Genomic DNA, 22,250 nt, shown 5'->3' on the forward strand with positions numbered 1-22,250 from the left:
TACACCAAGTAAATTAAGAATAAAAAAGAGGATGAGATATCAGATCATATCATATCATACCATACGTACCATATCAACATCTACCAGACTAGACATGATGCATCTGCAGTGACCGTGCCCATGTGAACAAGAACTTGCAAGAATTGATAATTGCCTCCATCTATCCATTCATATGTATCCATAGGATATCGATCAATTTTCCCAGATAATCCCGCTTCCTTCCATTCTGCCATCCGATAGGTGGCCTACGCGGACCCCCAAAAAAGCCACCCCATCAACTCACTCTCATTCGAATTCGGCTTCTGCATTTCGTATTCAAGTTCTGTGCGGGCAGGGCGCATTCGATTGGCTGGCAGGAAAGGAGGAGGTTGGTCCAACGAAAGGAAACGACAACAATCCACCAAGCCAGGCAGGCAAGGGCCTGGCCCAGCCCAGCTAGTCTTCCCATTCCCATTCCAACATCAACCGTTAAACAAACCTCTCCGCCCACACTCTTTATTTGGACAGAGAAATTTATCAACAATCATCAGCAGTAGTTAGCAGCAGCAATTGAAGCTTCGTTTCGTAGCTTTGACTTCTGTCTTTCCGTTATTTTTTTTTATTTTGAAATTATTTATTTTTTTTCCTTTGAATTCTTCCATCTTCATTTTCTCCTTTTGCATAGCGTGTTTTTAGGTCTCTTCGTATGTTTACGCGACCAACGACCGAAAAGCAAGGGCAGACTATTTCAATCAGGCAGAATTTCAATCCATCACGGGATTCAGGCCTTCAATTAATTGGTATTCTTTGTGCTACAGGGGAGTAGCACCATAGAAGAATCATTCCTTCCCAAATGTCCCTCCAAGCGTACCACTCTCGTATGCCTTCCTACGCAGAGTATGTATCCCCGCCCCCCCCATTCGTCGTCATTATCGCCGTTGTTGTTGATATTATCTTGGCCAAATCTATCTAACATGTATCTCTTCTCATTTAGTATCCTAAACTCGGATGTCTTCAACTTCCTCATCGGTCCATCCCGGACCCGGTTTGGCATTCACAAATGCCTCCTAGCCGCTCATTCCGATGTCCTTAAGCGCATACTCGACAGCCACATGCGCGAAGTAACGACAAATGAGATGGTCCTTGAAGAGGTCGAAGAAGACTGTTTCGCCTGTTTCTCAGAATACCTATACACGGGCAAATACCCTGTACCTCGCCCTCGAGAACTCTATCCAGGCAACCTAGGAAAGGGGCTGGCCGGTCTTGTTGGTGGGATGGGCGGAGACATGAGCGACTCCGAATCCTACAGAAAGAAATCTGCCGCTACAGCTGCGACAACTACTACAACGAAGAAGAAGCAGAGCCGTGGGTTCGCTGGATTTGGGGGTGGTGGTGAACTTTCCCCCGTTCGTCCGGGTAGTCCCGCGGGTCCTGGCGGGAGTCCGTATAAATCCACAACTCATGACTTTACAAATGTCTTCATTACCCTCGCTGGTCTCTATGTCCTTGCTGAGAAGTACAATATTCAATATCTCAAACACCTAGCTCTGAGCGATTTGAGCAACCAGTTAAAGTATAGCTTTGAGCTTATTCCGACACGGAGAGGGGATATTGTTGAGTTGATACGGTACACGTATAATAACACGTATGAACCAAAGCAAGATCCAAGGGCAAAGGAGTCAAAGGAAGAAGGGTTGAGGAGTCTCGTCAGCAACTATGCCGCACTTAATCTCAACGGGTTGAGGGCTAGAAGAGGACTGGGACTTGGAAGTACGAATGGAGCACCACCACCAGATGAAGAAGGAGACTATGGTGGTTTCGACGAGTTGATCGCAGATGGCGGAGACTTTATTAAGGACCTCGTCAGGAAAGTTGCGATCGATGAAGACGAGAATAGAAGGTATGGAAATAGTTTACTGGATATTCCAGCATACTTTGAAGGGCCATACGGTGGCGGCGGCGGTTATGATCGGGCAATGATGTATGGAGGGTTTGTGTCGAGGATGGACGACAAAGTTGGCAGCGACAGTGGATGGCCATTCTGACAATTAAGGTCATCGGCTATAGCGGAGTATAGCCGGTACCTTGGGAGTGGGGATCCTAATGGAAGAGGTGTTGATGAGGACGATGAATTCGTTATTGAGGAGGGTTCGTGACAATTTTCGGGAGAGGGAAGGCGAAGACATTCTCGACAGCGATCTACTACGTATGTGACACGACGTTCCCGGTCACAGACGCCATCAACATCACTCAATGGTGCCAAAGGGAGTTTAGGTCTTGAAAAAGTTTGGTTATGGGCAGTTGTGGCAGTTGCTTTTTGGACCTGTTGAGCGGAAGCGATTTGGCGTTTTTTTCACAAGACACTTTACCTCTCTTCCTTGAACTCTTATCATCGCGAACAAATGTTGGAAATGCATGCATATGGACGATGATGATTTCCTTGATTATATTATTCAGCAGGCGATGTCGTTATGTTTTTCTTTCGAAGGCTTTCTCTCTCCCCCCCCCCCCCCTCTCTGCTTTGGTCTTTGAGGGCAGATGATTTTTCTTGAAATGCTGTTTTACCAGCATTTATCTCAAGTGGTACATATACAGCCGGCGGAAACTACCCATACAATGTTCTCTTTTTTTTGGTCTGAACGTCTTTCAATTTTTTTATTATTATTTACCAGAGTCTATGATCTGATGCTCTAATTTTCTTTTTTAAGTATATACTTTTCTTTAGTATTCCTTTACCAATTGAACGGTTCAATGAAAGGGGATTTCTTTCAGGTCTGGAAAAACTTACGTTTGGTAATATTGTCTATCAACGGAAAGCTTTCCGGCTGGGGTTCATGAATTGATCAATGCCAAAATCAAGCTTTGACTGTGAATGGAATTGTCTGTGACGATCCTCACATGTTCGTTCCCAACTGGGTACGTTACACAGAAGCATGAAATACAATGAATACAAACGGCCTCTACGATATCCGTACCTATACATTATAGCTTCGTAGCTCTTAGTTTAGAATTTATCGTACATTGCATCATTGAATGCCGAATTGACAGATGGTTGATATCCTCGGCCGGTTTACTATAATTTGTAGTTGAGTAGTTCGAAAGTCTGCTCTGCTGCCTAGCAATATTTTACAATAAAGGCGGTAGAATGATTCTCTTTACCACCCTTGATTTCCTGTAGGGCTGTCAACTTTCATGGTTGTTTGTGTATTTACACTCCACAGTTTGGCCCCTAGGGGTACTGGCGTTTATGGGTATACACATAATCGATCCGTAGTCCGAAAGACTTGAATATAATTACCGGAAAGACTGAGGATGTCTATGAATTGTCTGAGAGGCCTATAAATCCGCATCTTGATACTAGTTTCGACAGCCGATAGAGATGTTTGTGGTACGCAAAGCCTAAGCTTTGAGAACAAGGATCCAAAGCTTCAGTCGTATAGATGTAGTGATCGGCCCGAGCCTAGGCACCTTCGCAATGGTAATAGTATTGAATATTATGACCAGAGCCTCGTGCTTACGAAAAGATCTTCAAAAAAAAAAAAAATTCCACGGTTTACTCCAAAGGTACTCATAGATTTACATAGATATCGTCATACATATTGCGGGGTGCTTGCTTCTTGTAATACATCGACCCGCCGTTGCAGCACATTGGATTTTCAGCGTTGTAGACCCCAATAAGCACTATCCCAGGCAGCGATTAGGCCCTTTCACGACTTGTCCAAAGACAGAATCAAGGCACCCTCGCCGGCGAACCTCACTTGAGAGGAAGGCTAGCTAGCACACCACCAGAAGCTGATTTAAACACGTTTGAGAATTTCCTAGGACTTGAAATGGGCTTGCGTTTTTTAGAACGCAGCTGCGCGAGCGAGGCTGAGCCTCCTCCCGATGAGCTTTGACTTCTGTCGTGTGGACACCTCCACTCTCACGGTTTAAAACTGAATCCTTTGCCCTCAATTTCTTTGGCCACTCAATTTAATTTTCTTCTGTAACGCATAATGGTAGGCAGGTTGCGATAGCAGAAAAACCAGAAGCGCAAGTTTTGCGAAAAAGCCCAAAATGGACCCTCTTTCTATCGCCGCTTCGGTCGCTGGTCTATTATCTCTTTGTATCCAGATAGGTCAGACGGTTGGTACATTGGCAGACGCCCTCGAGAATGTCGATAATACTATTAGTTCGTTTCGCGGGGAGATTTCAGCCTTATCTGGAGTTTTAAAATCGATAAGTACGGCGTTTAGTGATCCTAAGCGTCATAGGATACTTGAGGAGGCGAGCCATGGAACCGGTCATCTTGGCCAGTATTGGCAGGGAGTCGTAGTGTCGCTGGATCACTGCGGGGCGACTTTGAAGAAAATGAATGTCGTCTTAGATGGCATTCAAACTAGCAGACGAACGAGGATATTTAGAAGCTTTGGGAAGCATCTGAAGTTGACGTCGGAGGAAGGCATCTTGACGCTTTATCGGCAGGAAGTGCAGTCGCATTGTGCCAACTTGCAGATTTCGCTGCAGATGATTAGTGTGTAAGCTTTTTAAAACCTCTCCAAAGAACTATCCATCCTTCGATATATATAGGATGTCTCATAAGCCTGATAATTCCTGGCGGAATTGCTGCAGATGCTTGTCTCTCGCTTCGGATGATATGAATGCGGATACATCGGTACGGCTCGACGAACTAAGCGACGACGTACGAAATATCTTTCGTCTGTTAGATCGGATGAAGAACGACCTACCGACGCCCAAACCCGGAGATAGTGTTACATTCGCACTCGTATCCTCTTCACAAACCGTTGTGGAGGATTTACAATCATGTTTGGGAGCTGCAGAGGTTTTGATATCAGATGCTTCTACGCTCGCTGAGAAGCAGTCTGTTAGAGAATCTACTATTGCTCCACCTAATTACTTTACAACAGCCCAAAGACGAAGGGTGCAGGAATGGATTAATGCGCCTACGATTGCACCTACGGTAGATAATGGCGAAAGCTCGTCGGAAGCTACGACCAGGACGGTTCCTTCTGACAATAAAAGTACAATCAGTACCACTACGACTACTCCTCCCGTCGAAAGGTTCAAACCCGAGTTAGCTGCCCATAACGAAGAAGAAGAAGTTCGCTTGAATGATGAAGACTCTTGCTCCGAATCCTCGGATATCGACGGCGGATTTCAAATCAATCTTTTCCAGGCCGGCCTACAGTATTTTGAACAGCAGGATTATGCTAGTGCTGAAAGATTCTTTACGAAGGCTGTTCAAACCGGCGAAGGTGAAAAGAGTAAACCTTCTGATGGCAATATGATAAAAATAAAATTCTATCTCGCACAGACGTTATGCAAACAACAAAGATGGGATGACGCTCATTCTCTTCTTATCAGCCTACAAACACTCACACCGACGGAAGATTCACTAAAGTGGATGGAATCTAGTATTCTCCATGAACTTGCTTTAGTATACCTGGGCAAAGGATTTACAGATAAAGCAAGAGTGTGCGCAAAATCTGCCAGCGAGAAAAGGAAGAAGATGCACGGAAAAAAAGACGCACGATTTCGTTCTTCCGTTGGCCTACTAGCAGACATTTGCCATAGCCAAGGCGACCCGGAAGCTGCAGAAGGATACCGAAGGTTCATACCTCAGGAGAGTTGGTATTTATATACACGCATTCATAGGAACATTCCCGAATGCAATATAGATGAAAAAGAAGTTGTTGCTGTACGCAAGCCTTTGATGGATACTGAAATGGACGACTATTTCGGAGAACCGGGACCGCTGAATGCGATATCCCGCTCCAATAGCTCCCAGCTGCCAAATTCCAATGCTGTCTCTCGCAGCACCAGTTTTGCTTCACGAACAGCTACGACCCCGCTAACTCAATACTCCTTCGACCCTATCCCCCCTAAACCATTACCCATACCCTTTGCTACTATAGACTCATATGTACCACCGCGAATCGATGCATTCGAATTGGATTCCAACACTATCTTTCAGGGCCCGCTGATGCCGGACAAAGCTTCTATCCCGTCTGAAGACCAGAAATATCTCAAGGGCTTCCTTAAAGCATTCAGGGAAGTCGGGCAGAATCAAATGCTTGGCTCAAAAGAAAAGGCCGCGAAAATAGCCATGGCGTATTATAGGAGCTTCGAGACCAAGAGTCTTAAGTTTAAGCACATAACTCGTTATATGAATGACACCGCATGGAAGGCGTTGGAAAATAATATTTTGGAAGGACTCTCTAGCCTTGCTTCTACTGGTCATGGGTTTTCTGCAATTCACTTTTTCGCAATGCTGGGGATTCCGAGTATTGTTGCTTTGCTTTTGGACCGGAGGGCAGATATTTCTGCTAAAGCTGAACAGATACATTCGTATACGCAAGCTCCGACTGAAACTAGGAGAGGGAAACTCGGTGGGCTGGCAAGATCGTTCTCACGAGGAGCTCTGAGCACCAGTACAGCTATACTGCCAGTGGAATGCAACTGGAGCCCGCTACATTTTGCTTGTGCATATTCTGGCGAACCCGAGACGGTCAAATTGCTTATTGATAGAGGCGCTCAATTGGAAGAGAAGGTCGGGAAGGGGTATACTCCACTCCTTGTAGCAACGAGGAAAGCAGCCTTGGATACGGACAAGTTCCTAAACCACACAACGGATCTTGCAGTGGTTAAAATTCTCGTGGATTGTGGAGCGAAGGTCGATGTTCTGGATGAAGATGGACTGGGGATTCACGCTCACGCACATTTCATGGGATCTGAAGATTTGGCTGCTTATCTTCTTAGTCTATCGGCAGACTAGGAAGTTATTTCCGGCCATATTTAGATTCTGGGTTTTCGTCTTTGAAGCATTTCTTAGTTCATATTTTATCTTTGAGTCCTGGGGGATCGGTTGTGGCTATTCCTTTTCCATATCTTGAGAACCACGGGGATTGTAATGGGCTTTTCGAGGTTTTGCACTTGGAGTTTGGGAACTCTTGTATGCTATATATATCAGATTCTATGTGCAAAGTGATTGTGGGAATTATCTCGATCTGCGAACATAAAACAGCAGAATCAACCAACTCCAAACTCCAAACCACCGGATATGTACCTTAGTTATGTATGATTATAACGGGAATCGCTCGATTTCCTCGATCAATACATTTCTTGTCTCATAAACCAGACCACAGACCACAGACCACATATAACGTGCCTCTTTCCCCGAAACCAAGCCACATAGATTAGCTCTCTATCTCCCGAACGAGATCACATAAAGTGAACAAGTCGTCCTATCCCCGAAGATATCTAATTCATTTCAATAGTTCTTTCTTGCCCGTCAGAAATTCCAAGGCGACCCACAATACATTTTTAGTTTCAAACAAGGCCCAACCGACAATATATTGTCTTGATTAGATAATGAATTCCCAATAAATATATACCGTCAGCCACCAAATAAAGAGAGAATGTTGTCGAATCCACTCTCATGCGAGAAAGAAATAACATTCGTTCGTTTTAGGCCAGACCGACAACAATATCATAGAGACAAATTCCGATCGAACGAAGTCATAGTTTGTTTCGACACACCCCAAGCGGAAGGCAGAACATATATCGTACTCTTCTCGATCGAACTGACAACAATATCTTTTGTCTGACCACCGATCGAATAAAATTTTGCTCTATATTTGATGTGCCCCGGCGGAAAGCAGAATATAATGCTATAGAGACTGAACTGACATCAATATCGTAAGACCGTTTTCCGATGGACTAAGTTGTTCTTCTGTCTTCGATGTGTCCCAGCGGGAAGCAGAACATGTTTTTGATTTGTCGACCGAACGGACAATAATATCTAGCTGTAGAGACCCAACAACAGAATAAAAATCAAGTCGCTGACCCCACGGCAAACAATGGGACGAAATTGTTAATATATTGATAGAATCGCAGAGCCAAGCTTACGGTCGTTAAGAATTCTGAAGAAGGACTGTAGAAGAACCCTAGCGGAAAACAAGATATCTCTCTGGTCTCATCGAAACCGACAAGAACGATGGTTATTTCGACCTCCCGGAATTCCGAATAAGGTATCGTTTTTGACCCAGCGGAAATAAGATAATGATGTATTATTTCCAGACCGACAAGAAAAATAGTTACTTCGATCTCCCGAAATTCCAAATCAATCAGTGGGGTTTCGGAGGAAAATAAAATAGACTAGTGTTCTAGACCGAACCGATAATATAACAGTAGAATCTCGGAATACTAAATAAATTATTGTACTGTCGTTGATCCCAGGGGAAAATAGATTTGTCGAGTATCCCAAACTGAACCGACAATACAACAGCAGAATCCCGGAATTCCGAATGTAATAAACGCGTGATAGAGCCAGCCCTGAGGGTTCGAAAACTCAACATAATCAAACGGAAATATCCTCAGGACCGAGCCGACAATGCAGCTTTCAACTCTCAGAACTCCGAATGGAAAATTTGCGAACCCTGCATGTTTGAAGTGCTCCAGCGGAAGCCAAGGTGAAAATTTTTAGGACCGAAACGACAAGAAGATATGATGATGTTGTCGATTGAGTTATTCCGGATAAAGTTAATTAGTGTTCAGCACCAGCGGAAACAAGTGAGTATGGTCTCGAGACCCAACCGACAACAAAATTGAAAGCTACAACCAACAATAAGCTTGCAAACTTCCTTGAGACCCAACCCAGAACAATAAGGAAGATGACAGCTCTTGAGGCCCAGGCAATATAACGAAGAACTTAGATCTCAAGACCCAGACAATCATGACGTTTGGTTTCGGAATTCCGAATAGATTCGTTGATCTCTGAACCAGTGGAAAAGATGTTCATTTCTTTTCGATAAGATATGCCTTGCCGAAACCGAACCGACAGTATGATAATGCTGTAGATATCCTCGAGACCCAACCGAACATATAATGCTCCATTTGCAAAAGCCAATCGAAAATATAATACTACATTTTCAAAGGCCAACCGAAAATATAAAAAGTCTATGCACACCCTTGATAAAGGCTTGGGTTTGTAGAGTTCCAAAGCTCTTGAGCTTAAATGAGTCTTGGTCGTCAACGAGGAGCTTTCCAAAAGCTAGCCTCTTCCACACAGGAGTTGCATCGGAGATGTAGGATTTCGATGTATTGAATTTCTGATCTGGTGGTTGGGTTTGAAGATGAAACCAATTCGAAGTTGTTGGGGGTGACAATGTGGCCACAAAGGTGGTATTTGACGAGAGTGAATATGGTTGAGTAAAGTGTGATTGATTTCCAGGGGGGATTGTAATTGATTGAAGGGGGCATTGTTAGATCTGTTTTGTTTGTTTCCAAAGTTGTAGGTGAATTTTTGAATAGTGTTTGGGTATCTGGAGGAAAAATTTGGAATGGGGGAATGGGAGGGGTATATATGGCCAGGATTTGACATGGCAGTTTATGATTTGGCGACACTTGGGAGTTGACCCAAGTTCGCGAGTTCGAGTGAAGAGAGATTATTTAGTGGAATGTTTGAAATTGGGATGACAGAGGTGAGGACACGAAGTCGAGGGTATGAAATTGAGGATATACGGAATATGAAGTCGAGAATATGAAGTAGAATTATGAAGTCGAAATATAAAGTTTAGAGTATGAACTTGAGAGAATAAACTTGATGTGAAGCGAAATCATGAATTTGAGGATGTTTAATTTGTAGGAGGGAATGTAGGTATCATGACTTAGGATTATGAGAATTTAGGTTCAAGAAAAGATAAGATTGCCATGAATAAGCATGATATAATTTATGTAGTCTTGGCAAGATATAAATGAGGAAGACAAGAGATATTGAGGCTTCTTGAGCTAAGAGATTGTGATAGGGAGAGATTTAGAGGTAGAGTAGAAGTATGATAGGTGTAGAGAGCAGTGTTTGCGGAGCTATGGAATTTTAGCAGGACTAAGAGAGTCCCAGGGGGGGAAAGGAGCCCTTTATGCTCAGCCCAACGAACCGCCATATCAACTCTCAGAATCAAAATAATAATAATTCTAGATGCCATACGCCCATTTTTCTTTTTTCGAGTGTATTCCGCGGTGTGCACGGATTTCGATAAGGACGTAACTTCGAATGCGCTACTATGACTCGGTGATTGGTTCACAAAACCGACAATGTTGGCTATTCTTCGGCAAATACATTATCTCTACGCATTCTAGAAGATTTTCCAGCCTTTTTTTGTTTCCCCGAGCTCCTTCGATCCTTGTCGATATCACGGTGGATGACTTCGATGTCGGTGCCTGCAGGCCACTTCAACCTCGCAAGTTCCTCCACCATGCTTGCGCTACGGTGACGTCCGAGATGACAAAAGCAATTGACAACGAGTGTTGATTCATTTTCATTATCTTGATCGCACTGGCTTCCACTTGTTGAGGTTTCATCCTCTGTATTCTCTCCATCTGGCGCTAGACTTCCGCGTTCTTTGTCGTGTAAATCGGCGTCTATAGAATGCTCGGGTTCGGTTTCTTCAAGACCTTGTTGGATTTCGTGCGTTGTATTGGCCTCTTTGTCTGCTTGAGCTCCCACATCCACATGCGCTTCCTTGCCGCATTCTAACTCCCGAAGTCTTTCAATCTCTTGCAGGATATCATTTTGTATCGTTTCCAACAATGCGATGAAGTCCTTGTCGTTCATCAGGTGATCTCGCAGCTTCTTTGACCTTCCGTCCATATTACCCCGGAGTTGTCGCGGAGGATTTGTGACATTTCGCATGTCGTATCGCAGGGGTGCTGCTGGTTTGAGAGGACCATAATGGGCGCCGGATGAGTATATTGTTACCCTCACCATTTCCCCAGCGCTGTTTCCTATCTTTTTCCAAAGGGTTCAAATAAGGATATCGCTTGTCGGATGGTATTGAAAGAGTCTGATTCTGTTGTGCTTATTATTTGATTCCTTGGCGCGATATCCCTTGTTCTCCTGTTGGATCTATGGATGGGCCAAAACGCACATCAGGCTACCAAATGTGCAGTACCATTATCAAACAGTCGAAAAGGAGGCGTCCACGACATTGATGATACTTTCGCACAACGTAATTGTTTTAAAAACTGAGTTTGTCGGTACCTCTACAGATCAAGAATGGGTTTTACGAATTGGCACAGGTCTCACATTTCTTGTGCGATTCTTTTATTCATCTTCCTTGGGTGTAATTCTTGTACAACTCTTCTTGGGCTCATTCCAGAATATGTCCGGAACAACAATAGGAACCACATACAGGGTATTTGAGATCCGCACAAGTCCTGCGGCGCTCTTTGATCTCAGTTTCTGGGCATTCAGCCCCATGACGGTGGGAAAAAATATAACAAGGTCAACAAAAAGTGGCACAATTGCTAATAAGAGAGACGAAACGGTCTAGGCTTCTACCTTTAACTCTCGTAATTGCACCTTCTTTTATAACAATCACCCATGGGAGGAACTCGGACGAACCAGAACTAGTATACGAATATCATAGAAGAAGCATTTTCCTTGCATACCTCATACCCAGTGTGCTCGTCTTTGTCGGATGCATTGTTGGTGTCATCAATGTCATGGGGTCGACAAGATCATACTCTAGCACATTATCCACCGTGAGACGTACATCAAGAAGCAAGGCATTAGATCAACTTATCCGAATCACCGATCGCAACGGTAGGAACCCGTTACCAAAACGTCTGGCAAGAACAAAGGTTCGGCTAGCAACGCTCTACGGAACTTCTGTTGCTCTCGACGGGGAAAACTTTGCCATTGAGATTGTTGGATCTCCATCTGGGGGTATGACTGATGACGGAACTCGGCACACACCTCGTGGAGGTAGACAAGAAGAAAGGAGACTCGGCGTTCAACGAGTGGAGGAGAGAGATGGTGAGTTAGAAAATTTGCCAACGACCGAGAGCCAAGACCACCACCGTGGAATTGTGAATGCAAAGGATCAACCGTCATTGCTTGCTAAAAGGTGACGGCTGGGTTTAGATGTACAGGTTTTGGGGAATGCTATGGCTGGTTTCAAAAGCTTCTGCAGCAACTGATCTATATTTAGAGATCAAATGGCTATGATTTTTGTTATTGGGCATTGCGATATAGGAGATAACTGTAACGTTAAGGTAATTGTAGTTGTATGTATATACATTTGGGTAACTAAGTATTTTCTGGAATGGCGACGATTATTAATTGTATATGTACATTAAGCGAAGAAATATAGCTTCATCCATAATGCGCTGCTCTTTAATCACTTATAACCAGCAGGAACGTGACCAATTGAGTCTGGAAGCCTGAAGATCTCGTTACATAGATTTAATGAGCTTGCCGTCCGAGGTATACGAGCGTTGTTCTATATGCCATGGTTCAAATTGCAACGGACGGATACATCTAGATACTGATTTGTCTATAATTAGACTTTTTTGAGAATGCATAGAACAGGGTCCTATCTGTACTACAGAAGTGGCCTTAATTCAATAGATCTAAAGGTAGGCACTATCTGCATTGTCGGTTTGCCTTCCTGCACTTGCACAAGATCTCGAGACCACGCAAGTCTTCGCGCAAGTGGTAAGTTTAAGCTAATTAAGCAGAAGCCCGCGACCCCAGATAGCAAGTTATGCCGAAAGCTAGCTGTAGGCCATAGCGAGATGAATCATAGAAAAAAACAAAAGCAAGATCTACGCTACGAAAAGGTGGTGATCCATCACGTATGTATCAGCGCGAGAATTAACAAGTCCAAGACTTTAGAACCGATACTCGAGGCTTAATTCCTAATAATTAATGATTTCAATGAGTACATATATTAGTGCAGGGCTCGTCGGTGGAATCTTGAGGCTGAGCCGGTTCGACTGTGGATTAAGGAGTGAGCCATGGCGCCCAGACAGGATCTCAAACCCTCAATTAGACTGTGTAACAGAGCCAAGTCGCTTGGCACATAGAATGCTTCGAGTTCAAGGCACAGCATCCCAAAATCAAGCCGCCGCCACCGCCTAACTGTATACAAAGGATGTTGTACCTGGTCCCGTACTTATAGTTAGACGTCATAAACATCCTCGACTGGGCGTTCATTGGTGGGATATTGGTACCCAATGTGGTGTTAACAGTGATTCGATTCTCATGCAGCCGGAAGATGCCGTTACTTATGATCTTGTGTCTACAGTTGTAACTTTCGCCCCAGCCGCAAACACTAGTCTATGATCCACTTGGGTTTGTATTTTTGTTCGGATAGAAAATGGCCAACAGAAAACATTGTCGATGCACAATAAATAAGTATTTCTCCCGTGAGTCAATTAAGGTCGATATCAGATGAGGTATGCATCTAAAAGATCTTGGTTTTTATCTAAACTTCCGCCACAGTCAATCTAATATCATAAACTAAATGAGTCCATGGGCATGCATCGCATCCTTTAGATATATATATATATATTTTTTCTGAAGTGCTGCGTCAAGCCCCCATCATGGGGCATGTTCTGCAGGGGCTGCGTTACGTCTTCGGACTAGGCAATTAAGCGAAATTTCCTGTCCTGCGTAGGCTCACAAGACAATATACCTTGTTTGGTGAGAACCTCCTTAATATGGGAATACAGCTACCGTTTTTTGTCTCGTCTCTGCTAGCTTGGTCTGCCTGACCAAGTCCATTCCCACGGATGTTGCAGCGCTAGGACTGATGACAGCCGGATAGATAAGAGTTCTGACCCCATCTTGCAGTTTTTTTTCCATTCTAGTATTTTACCCTATTTTTTCGAAGAAGTCTATTCGATCATTCCTAGCCCTGAAGACCCGTCAATCATGTGTATCCAAGATTTCACACTTTACCACTGCGGTTGCCAGAGGAAAGGTAGCCTCCGAGTGTGTGGCGAATTCCAGTGCAGCCATATCAAGGACATTGCCAAACAAGTTCCAGATTTCTGTGGAAGTATGTTAGACTGAAATATTTCGTTTTATTCCCCGATTCCCGTTATTGATATGTAGTTACATTGAAGTTCCGAACACTGATGATAATACCCATCTAGCCTGCCAAGCGAAACTAGAAGAAGGTATCGAACTACCCCCACGAAGGACTAGCACCATCAAGAAGATCAAGAGAACCTTGAGCATGCGAACTCAAGACCATTCTAAGAACAATGGAAGGCGCAAGGGGAGCATTGGTATGGCTCCAGAAGATACCGAATGGGTCAACCCTTTTAAAAACCCAGTTTGAACCACTATCATATTGGATTTTCTAGCTTGGGTATTCATTATCGAATTGCCTAGGTGTGCGTTGGGTTTGGTAGGCCGTCTGTCTTTGTTTGTATTTAGCTACGTGTGTCTTGCGATCTAGGTTGGGAATCAAATTTACTTTTCTCATAAGTCGATACGCATATTTTGCTAGAACTAGGATATATATATAAAAATATATTCAAACTTCACAATTGTATCTATCTGCCTACTTGAATACTTATTAATTCGCATTCGAGCTCGAGGTTCCAGCCCACAGTGATAACATGCGTGGAAATACAACAGGTTCAACACATCTCATTCAGATTTGGCATGGAGCTCCTAGATTCGGAACAACTGTGGGGCAATTAAAAAGGCTTTGCACCTCTGAGTATTTCAGGCTAGACAGTCATTCCAGATACGATATGCTTTCCCCTAGCCCGTATACATTCGGTTTAAAAGGTTGGAGAGTTTAATCGGTGCGAATTAACACTCTCTCCGCATCTGCCAAGTCTCCGCTCTTTGCAGAGGAAATTATATTTCTAATATTAAAAGAGAATATGGACAAACAAATGAGGGGACTGGTCGCCGAAATTAAGATAGCAAAAGAATAGATAAATGTCGCTTAGAATGAACTTAAGTAACTACCAATAGGTGTATATAGGTGTACCGTTGTTGTAATGATCAAGTTTACAAGTCCCAGTACAACATCCTTCTGGGTGAGGGATATCGCAAAGTTGTCCGGAGATAACACAGTAGTTGGGAGTGGCGAACCACTTGATGCATTGTCCACTGCAACAGCTATCAGGGTGATCAAGGGAGCAGGCTGCAATCCCTGAACTACAGGCTAAGGTCTGAACCACTGTCGAGGTCGCTACCTCGGTTGTGGTCTCGGATGCTGTCTCAGTAGAAGTCTCTATCTCGAAGGTAGTTGTAATTGTGGCGGTGGTTTCAGTCTCGGTAGCAATGGTTTCGGTGATAGTTTGCGCTGTCACTGGAATGCTTGTGATTGTTGTGTAGAAGATGGTGGTGACGACGGTCTTTGGGACAGTGTTCGTCTTTAGAATAGTTTGAATTGAATGACGGTTATAGTTTTGTAGACAGAAGAAGTGACTGTAGAATACCTCATAGTGGTCCTGGTATAAGGGACCTTTTTGGTAATGGTAATGGTGGTGGTTCTGGTGGAGCATTGGGCTTAGGCGTTTGCAAGCGGAGGAAATTGGCTGCGGCTTTAGGTTCTGAGGGAGATAAGGTGGGATTTTGAATGAATAACTGTATTCGCGTTTAAAAATATGAATGGCGTTCGCGTTCTCGTTCATGGCGTCGAGACGCTTCATCTAGGGAGTAGAGGTAAAGATCTAAACATTCATGGACGTGGCGGTTTCTGTGGTGGTGATAGTGGCGGTTTCGATGACATTGGAAGTTGCAATAACGTAGTCTGTTTCCGTCACGTCGCTTGTAGATACAACAGGGATAGTCGAGGTAGATGAAACAGTCGACACGTCGGTATCTGTATTCAGTGATGTCGCTGGATCGAAATGGTTGTAGAACCCGTCTTCGTGCAAGTTATGGTCACCGGGGCGGCAGTTTTAGTCTTAATTGTCATTTTAGTATAGTACTTGCCGCATCATCATGATATGAGCATCGGTATCGCTAAGACAAAAGAATGTAGAGCCGCACTAAATAAAAACTTTGAGGATAAAGGTATGTTATAGACTTACACAGGGACATTGACTGTCTTGGTCTTGGTGACGACTGAAGAAACCGGAAGACGTAGGTACTGTCTACAGAATGACTTCGTATTCCCCGGATATTGCGGTGTCTTGAAGGCGGCGTCGATCTGGTTTGGAGAACAATTGTATTTGCAACAACTTGATCCCGGGTAAGGGGTTGCAAGGGCCGATGGGATAGCGGCAACTGCGACTAAGGGCGCTGCTAACAAAGAAGGAGTATCGAGCTGCATTTTTTCCAGAATCGAATCCTCAGTATCAATTTGAAAGTCCTCAAGTTGATCTCCGGGAAATACAAGTACAGATGGAAGTAATTAGAATCTTGAGGGGGCACATCGCCACTTTAAATTGATAGCCAGCGTGGTTTCCTAGCATTAATTATGACTTTTGAGTTCATAATTCCCATCAGCCTGCAGAGAAGTATTATCATTTCCTATGCTATGTGTGTATTCAAGAGGGAGAATGCTGCTTGTCGTACTTGAGTACTTATTAACTGGAAGTTCGTCTCAGCCGCAAATAATCGGACCAACTAACGGGCTCGCCCATATTTCGGCCGTGAATACGTGGTCGACACTGTTTTTAGGCTTGGAGAATAGGCCAAGTGCTCAAATTCTGAGGAACTCGAGAAAAGCCTTACCCAAGGAGGATAAGCCCAAAAACCTGGAAAGGCTTAAGTTGTGGAAGTGAGGCACCAAAAATCAGCTGTCAGTTGTCGCGCAGTTCAGGGCATTAGGGAATTAAAGTAGCCAAAATAGTCAATTGGATACATTTCTTTCCCTGTGTCTACGCAAGAAGGGTTGCATTTGCATACACGCTAGAAGTACGAGAAGCCGGTGAGCAATCCAAATCTCGACTAGGATAGAATATCCACCTTTCTAACCGGCATGAAAATAGTTGGTTATTTCGAGACATGCCATAATCACTATGATTCCAATAGTCTGGTTAATTACGTGCCATTGGGATGTTATGGTTGCACAATCACGTGCCTTCATAAAAATGCGATACTTAATGGAATTACAGCCTCAGAGAAAGGTACTCATGAAAATTTGTTTGGTGTTGTATGTTGAGGTTGTAAATAGCTTGAACCAGCGACAGGTATGCTGCCTGGTTCCAGAATGCCAGTCTTAGCCTAGCTGCGTGCACGAGCCCGCCGCCGATGTCACACTCGCTAGATATATATAGGTATATGCAACAAAAAGATCACAATGTCACACCGCACCCGAAGCAGAAGTGATTGAGTGGATCTATTCGGCAACTTCCTCTGCAACTTATGCATACCGGAGATATTTCGAGCTGCATCGGGATATAGTCTATCGCGAAAACCAAAATTAATCTTGAGAGAGGAGGGCTGGGTTTTTGGGGTCCGTTGCGAGGAAATGCCGGTGAGGTGAATTTCGTAACTGAACCCAGATCGTTTCGTTCAGCTCAATCTTTCCGCTTTGAATCGAAACTATCATTCATCTACAAGGTACGTAGTCGCTCATTCCGGTTCAGGCCGTATCGGGCAGCTGAATGACAAAGGCGATCGCGAAATTGTCAGGCCCTCGCCTGGTCGGTACCTAACTCTCGGATACCGGTATACCATTCGGAACCGTGCTATATTGGGGATTTCGATATGAGAACGATCGAGATCGTTAATTCAGTTTCGATAGTTTTGAAAATTATAATGCCTAAGCTGGTGTCAGTACATTTCGAGTCCCTTGCTGTGAAAAACTTTGAGATATTGAACTCGTACTCACCAAACAACTCGAAATCCGAAATCATATAACTCGTCCAAACAACCCAGAATTCAATTCCACATCTGCTTCTTTCCGGTACATGCCGAGTACAAACACATACACGGCAAACATCCACAACAGCAAGCTACCCAACCGGTCGTTTGTATACAATGTGAGATCGAATTGAGCGTATGTTTCAACCGCGAGCCAAATGTCGAGTTGTCAATCCTTTCTATATGAGATGTGTATGTTTCCTTATCCGCTCTGTCGCTCTCTGCGCTATAAGCTCTAGCGTATTCCATGCTCGGAGACGTCGACGGGCGGGGCGTTGGCACCCCAAATTCTAGGTCCTCCACCGTTGTGATTGATCCATTAACTGACATGTTGGTGGGGAACTTGTGGACACGTAGTGGAGATGTTTTGCAATTAGTGATATAATATTGATTCCGGTGAGATCCGAGCGCAAGAATCTATAGTGACGTAAGATTGAGTATTGGATATAATTTAATTTCTGGGTGAAAAATGTGTCCTCGAAGACCCGGGAAACGGGAAACAAGGAAAACAGTCTGAGCTTATAAAAACAAAATTCGCGGTAGATCAATAGACGCGTGAGATAACCTGCAATCAATTCAAATCAGCGAAAAGAGGCCAATGCCTCGTGAGGATTCTCGTTACCCCATATAATAAGCCTTAATAAGAGGCGGGACGGCACATAGATTAGAATGCTGACGCTTGTCTGACCAAAAGCGCAAATGTGTTGGTGTCACACAGCCAGCCTGGGCAAAATGCAAGGGACTTTCTAACTGTGTCTGGCAAATTTAAATACAAAACTGCTGGTAACGTCGCAATGTTGAGGATATTTTAGAAGTCTTATACGCCGACGGGAGGCTTCGGAATGCTACCTGCAGAATTATAATCTGTTGTTTCATGATAACTACAAGGCTTGGCTCCTTTCCTTTAATCATTCATACACAGAGATGGGCCGGCGTTCTTAGACATCAACGATTGTGCAAGAGATGTGGAAAAAGATAGTAGATGATGAATATCATCGAGGCTGTGGCAAATTTTTAGATACCAGAAAGGGGTTTTCTTAAAGCTTTTCGACATTAAACCATCTTTAAGAGAAAATAAGATTATGATTCTCCCATCTGGCTTCGACGGTTTAAAATGAGGCCCTGCTTGGGAGATCGCACTCTTTTTTTTCTGGAAATATAACACGACCAACACAGGTATTTGACGACCGCATCTGATACTCTTGTCATTCCTTCGAACTTCGCGGGGACCCTAGGACGGTTCCGGTGGCATTCCCTTCATATACCCCGCTTTTCTTCTTCACAAAAGAGTATATATCTAGTCCTTATATCATGTATCTGAGTTATTGTCATGTATTATCTATCCGATATCATAGAGTCCCGCATTTTATTGTAAGCGGGAACCTCCCTCCAGCGACAACACATATCAAACACAGCCGCTCAGCGTCCTTGCAATATTCTGTTTCCAGGCTTTCTTCACAAGGAAAATTTCCTGGCCCCTGATATTTGTAGGAGAATTGGTAGCTACTTCTATGGCCGCAAGCCCACTCGGTTTGGATTATTTGGTTGCACATGTTAAACAGACTAATTTTTATGTTTGTGTAGCGCGGTCTAGGCCAGGCTTAACTGGTGCTTCTAACAAAAAGATGGTATCAACCTCAAATACCCTATGCTCAACAAAAGGGTATCGTTCAGAATGATATTTAGAAATATAATATTGAGCAATTGTGATGATATCTAAGTACGAGGCTAATAGAAAGAACAGCTTCCATAATTCTTGCGGAGCAATATGTTATAGAAACCATTTAGTGTAATAGAGATAACTCTCTAGCCTTAACAACTGCAAAGTTATATCCTTCAATTCCCGAAACACAATTTCTTCCGGATCTACTTCAACTTCACCGCACCCTTGGGTTATATCAAGTAAATCCTCATCCTCGTCGACTAGAATCTTAGTCATTGTGCATACCGGTAGAAGGTGAACATAAATTAAACAAATCGTTTATCGCCTTTATCCTTGCAATCTTGCGTTCTTCTTCTAGTCGTTTCTCTTCCTCCAACTCTCGCTCTCGTTGTCGTAGCCGTTCTCGTTCATGCTTTGGAGAAACCGTATACCCGTTTTGACACATAGGACATGGTCGACTAGTAAGAGAAAGATTATCTTTCAGTCTTTTGCAACTACCTTTACTAGCGTCTCGGCAGTAATACACGTGGTTGTCAGTTCGTGTATGCCAACATATGTATCGACGGACGTTTCGGTGGCACATGGTTCTAGGAAGCCGGGAGCAAGGTTGTTGCACGTGGATTTAAGACAATGAGATCTACGAAATAATTGGGTGTATATGCAAGCTTGCGTGCGAGATTACGGAATTATTGAAAAGGATTGGCGAAACTTTGAGTTCTGGGCCTTTTTATTTTGTTTCGCTAGTACATTCATGAATAATATTATATTGTAGTTCTACTTCGCCATCGTAACGAACTTTGGTAAAAATATTATTCTCGTAAAATTTTTAAAGCGTGGAATCTCCCAGCTCGCAAGCCTAGTGGAGCTGCATGGAAAAAAGTAAAATCTTTGGAAGTTGGTGTAGTGACTTTACTGCCCGTTGGAAGCACATGTAAAGACACCAGACAAAGAATCTGTCTTGAAATCCGTTATAATGTTCTCGACCACAGACTACATCGATAAGTCAGCCAAGTTCACAAAGAAAAGAGTTCCCGAAAGAAGAGATATGCTACTTACGTATGTACCCGCTGTCAAGAAGAAAAATCCCACAAGAATCAAAAATATGTTGAGTGCAAACGAAAGTTTTTCGGTGAATGTGAGCTTCTTGATCCACCCTTCGCCGTAGTCTTGTTGTCGCAGGCTGACCCAGGCCATACCCCAGAAAATGAAACCGAAGAAGCTATTTCACACAGGTTAGTGTTGTTTCTGTCGTATTTGCTTTAGGGGAAATTCCTTACCTATCGAAAACACTGCTCATCAATCCCAGCAAGTCTCCAAAGAATGGAATGACTTCTGCGATAATGAAAGCCAAGACCCATGTAACAAATAAGATACCGGCCCACACGCCCCAACCGAGCCATGTATGCTCATTCTTATGTCTCGAGTTGTGGAAAATTCTGAAAAACACGAAGCGTGCGGATAAAGAGGCGTAGAGAACACCCAAAAATATGATAGTGGGTACGGCGAACGAGTAGGCAACTTTCTTGTATGTCGTAGAAAGACTGCCAAAGGCTGGGGCAGTGTAGTATTCGTTTCCAACATAGACGTAAACAATGGATCCGGCAAGACTGAAGACGATAATTTCCGCAATGGTAATGGCCCAAAGAGCTTTAGGGAAGTCCTTAGGGTTCTCCATCTCTGCAATGAAACTTGGTAGAGCGATTTGTCCGATGAATGTGTAACTGATGTTCAAGAAAGCACCCATTGCTGCCACAAATGTTGTCCCTGGTTTGGCAAACGCATCCCATGTTGGTTCAATCCCCTCCACGTATTTGTTGGGATGTTCCTGAATTGCTGCGAAGATGATGCACAATAAAACGGCGACGAATGTGAAGAATGCGCTACCGGTTGCCAAGTGGCTCATGCTCGCGAATGTTCTCGGCATGCTTAGTACGAAGCACACAAGAGTAGTGATAACAGCGAATACGATTGTGCATTCAGAGTGATCGGTGATTGTGTTCAAATATTTGGCTCCGACTAGGACGTGTAGGCCTTGGATGAAAGTATTGTTCAAAATGAATGCTGCTGCGGTTAGCCACCATGCGATCTCAGAGCCCCAGAAGAGCTTCTGACCGATATCACAAACATCGCGAAGTTGTGGGTTGCGCAAACAGAACTGCCAAAGGACCAGGGAAGTATAAAGGACGCTGGCGGCGACGGCAATTGTGAGGATTAAACCTGGAACGAGGCCGAGGACAGCGTAGGAGTAAGGGAAGGAGAGGATGGCGAGACAAATATATTCAGAGAACAGGAGGGCGGCAGTCTACACATTTACAAAAGTTAGTTCCATTGGGAGTTTAGAGATGGGGAAGGCGATTAAGAGCCCAACCTTCTGCCACGAACATGTCCGATATTTGATGGCCGCATTCGCCTCCTCTTTAATCTGTAATGCTACAAGATCCGAGCCAGAGTCACCGTCTGATCCCGTACGTTCGAGATCTTTGCTATCCGCATTGATATCGTATGACTTCTTTCGCTCTTCGGCGGGAGTGAGAGTGGCAGTTATAGCCATTTTCGAAGACGAACGTAGAGAACCCTGAGATGAGGGAGAAATTGTAGCATTAATCTTCGGTGACGTCGGCACCAATTAACCTGAGAACAACCGTAGGTTGCACAAGAATAGAGTTCCCTTGCTGAGTAGAATTTTCGGTTGGAACTAAGCAATTTAGACTCCATACTTCGAGGCTCCAACCTCCGTTTTTATATATTATCGATAAGCAAAGGTGATCTGCCGTCCGAAGTTTTTCGTCCCAGGCAGCTGGCAGCTTCGTACGGTACATACGGCTTAGCGGGGATCAAAAGTTCCAAATGTCATAGCTTTTAGAATGCAACATTCCGGAGGCGATTGACGTGCGCGTTCATTAATTTCTCTCATTGGTTGAAGTCTTCCAGATCCACATTAAGATTTCATGTCGGCCATGTGCATGCTTGCCACGATGGCTC

General features: G+C 44.0%; 7 protein-coding genes across 7 annotated transcripts; 4 read left to right on the forward strand and 3 right to left on the reverse strand.

Moving 5' to 3' along the window:
• Window positions 1-832: 832 nt before the first annotated feature.
• Window positions 833-2,024, forward strand: DFL_007505 (uncharacterized protein; the record flags this gene model as incomplete). Its single annotated transcript, XM_067637098.1, has 2 exons — window positions 833-876; window positions 974-2,024. 2 exons carry the CDS (start codon window positions 833-835, stop codon window positions 2,022-2,024), a joined length of 1,095 nt encoding a protein of 364 aa, XP_067488648.1.
• A 2,011-nt stretch (window positions 2,025-4,035) lies between these two features.
• DFL_007506 (uncharacterized protein) lies at window positions 4,036-6,754 on the forward strand (the record flags this gene model as incomplete). Its single annotated transcript, XM_067637099.1, has 2 exons — window positions 4,036-4,496; window positions 4,591-6,754. The coding sequence occupies 2 exons, from the start codon at window positions 4,036-4,038 to the stop codon at window positions 6,752-6,754; spliced, it is 2,625 nt and encodes an 874-aa protein (XP_067488649.1).
• A 3,324-nt stretch (window positions 6,755-10,078) lies between these two features.
• Window positions 10,079-10,744, reverse strand: DFL_007507 (uncharacterized protein; the record flags this gene model as incomplete). The annotated part of the gene is made up of 1 exon (XM_067637100.1): window positions 10,079-10,744. The coding sequence occupies one exon, from the start codon at window positions 10,742-10,744 to the stop codon at window positions 10,079-10,081; it is 666 nt and encodes a 221-aa protein (XP_067488650.1).
• A 394-nt stretch (window positions 10,745-11,138) lies between these two features.
• Window positions 11,139-11,889, forward strand: DFL_007508 (uncharacterized protein; the record flags this gene model as incomplete). The annotated part of the gene is made up of 3 exons (XM_067637101.1): window positions 11,139-11,240; window positions 11,310-11,328; window positions 11,384-11,889. 3 exons carry the CDS (start codon window positions 11,139-11,141, stop codon window positions 11,887-11,889), a joined length of 627 nt encoding a protein of 208 aa, XP_067488651.1.
• Window positions 11,890-13,696: 1,807 nt separating this feature from the next.
• On the forward strand, window positions 13,697-14,108 carry DFL_007509 (uncharacterized protein; the record flags this gene model as incomplete). The annotated part of the gene is made up of 2 exons (XM_067637102.1): window positions 13,697-13,823; window positions 13,921-14,108. 2 exons carry the CDS (start codon window positions 13,697-13,699, stop codon window positions 14,106-14,108), a joined length of 315 nt encoding a protein of 104 aa, XP_067488652.1.
• A 640-nt stretch (window positions 14,109-14,748) lies between these two features.
• DFL_007510 (uncharacterized protein) lies at window positions 14,749-15,441 on the reverse strand (the record flags this gene model as incomplete). Its single annotated transcript, XM_067637104.1, has 1 exon — window positions 14,749-15,441. The coding sequence occupies one exon, from the start codon at window positions 15,439-15,441 to the stop codon at window positions 14,749-14,751; it is 693 nt and encodes a 230-aa protein (XP_067488653.1).
• A 4,736-nt stretch (window positions 15,442-20,177) lies between these two features.
• DFL_007511 (uncharacterized protein) lies at window positions 20,178-21,819 on the reverse strand (the record flags this gene model as incomplete). The annotated part of the gene is made up of 4 exons (XM_067637105.1): window positions 20,178-20,258; window positions 20,325-20,487; window positions 20,546-21,570; window positions 21,637-21,819. 4 exons carry the CDS (start codon window positions 21,817-21,819, stop codon window positions 20,178-20,180), a joined length of 1,452 nt encoding a protein of 483 aa, XP_067488654.1.
• Window positions 21,820-22,250: the final 431 nt, after the last annotated feature.

This window comes from Arthrobotrys flagrans, assembly GCF_004000055.1.
Source record: "Arthrobotrys flagrans strain CBS H-5679 chromosome Unknown unitig_8, whole genome shotgun sequence".
NCBI lineage: Eukaryota > Fungi > Ascomycota > Orbiliomycetes > Orbiliales > Orbiliaceae > Arthrobotrys > Arthrobotrys flagrans.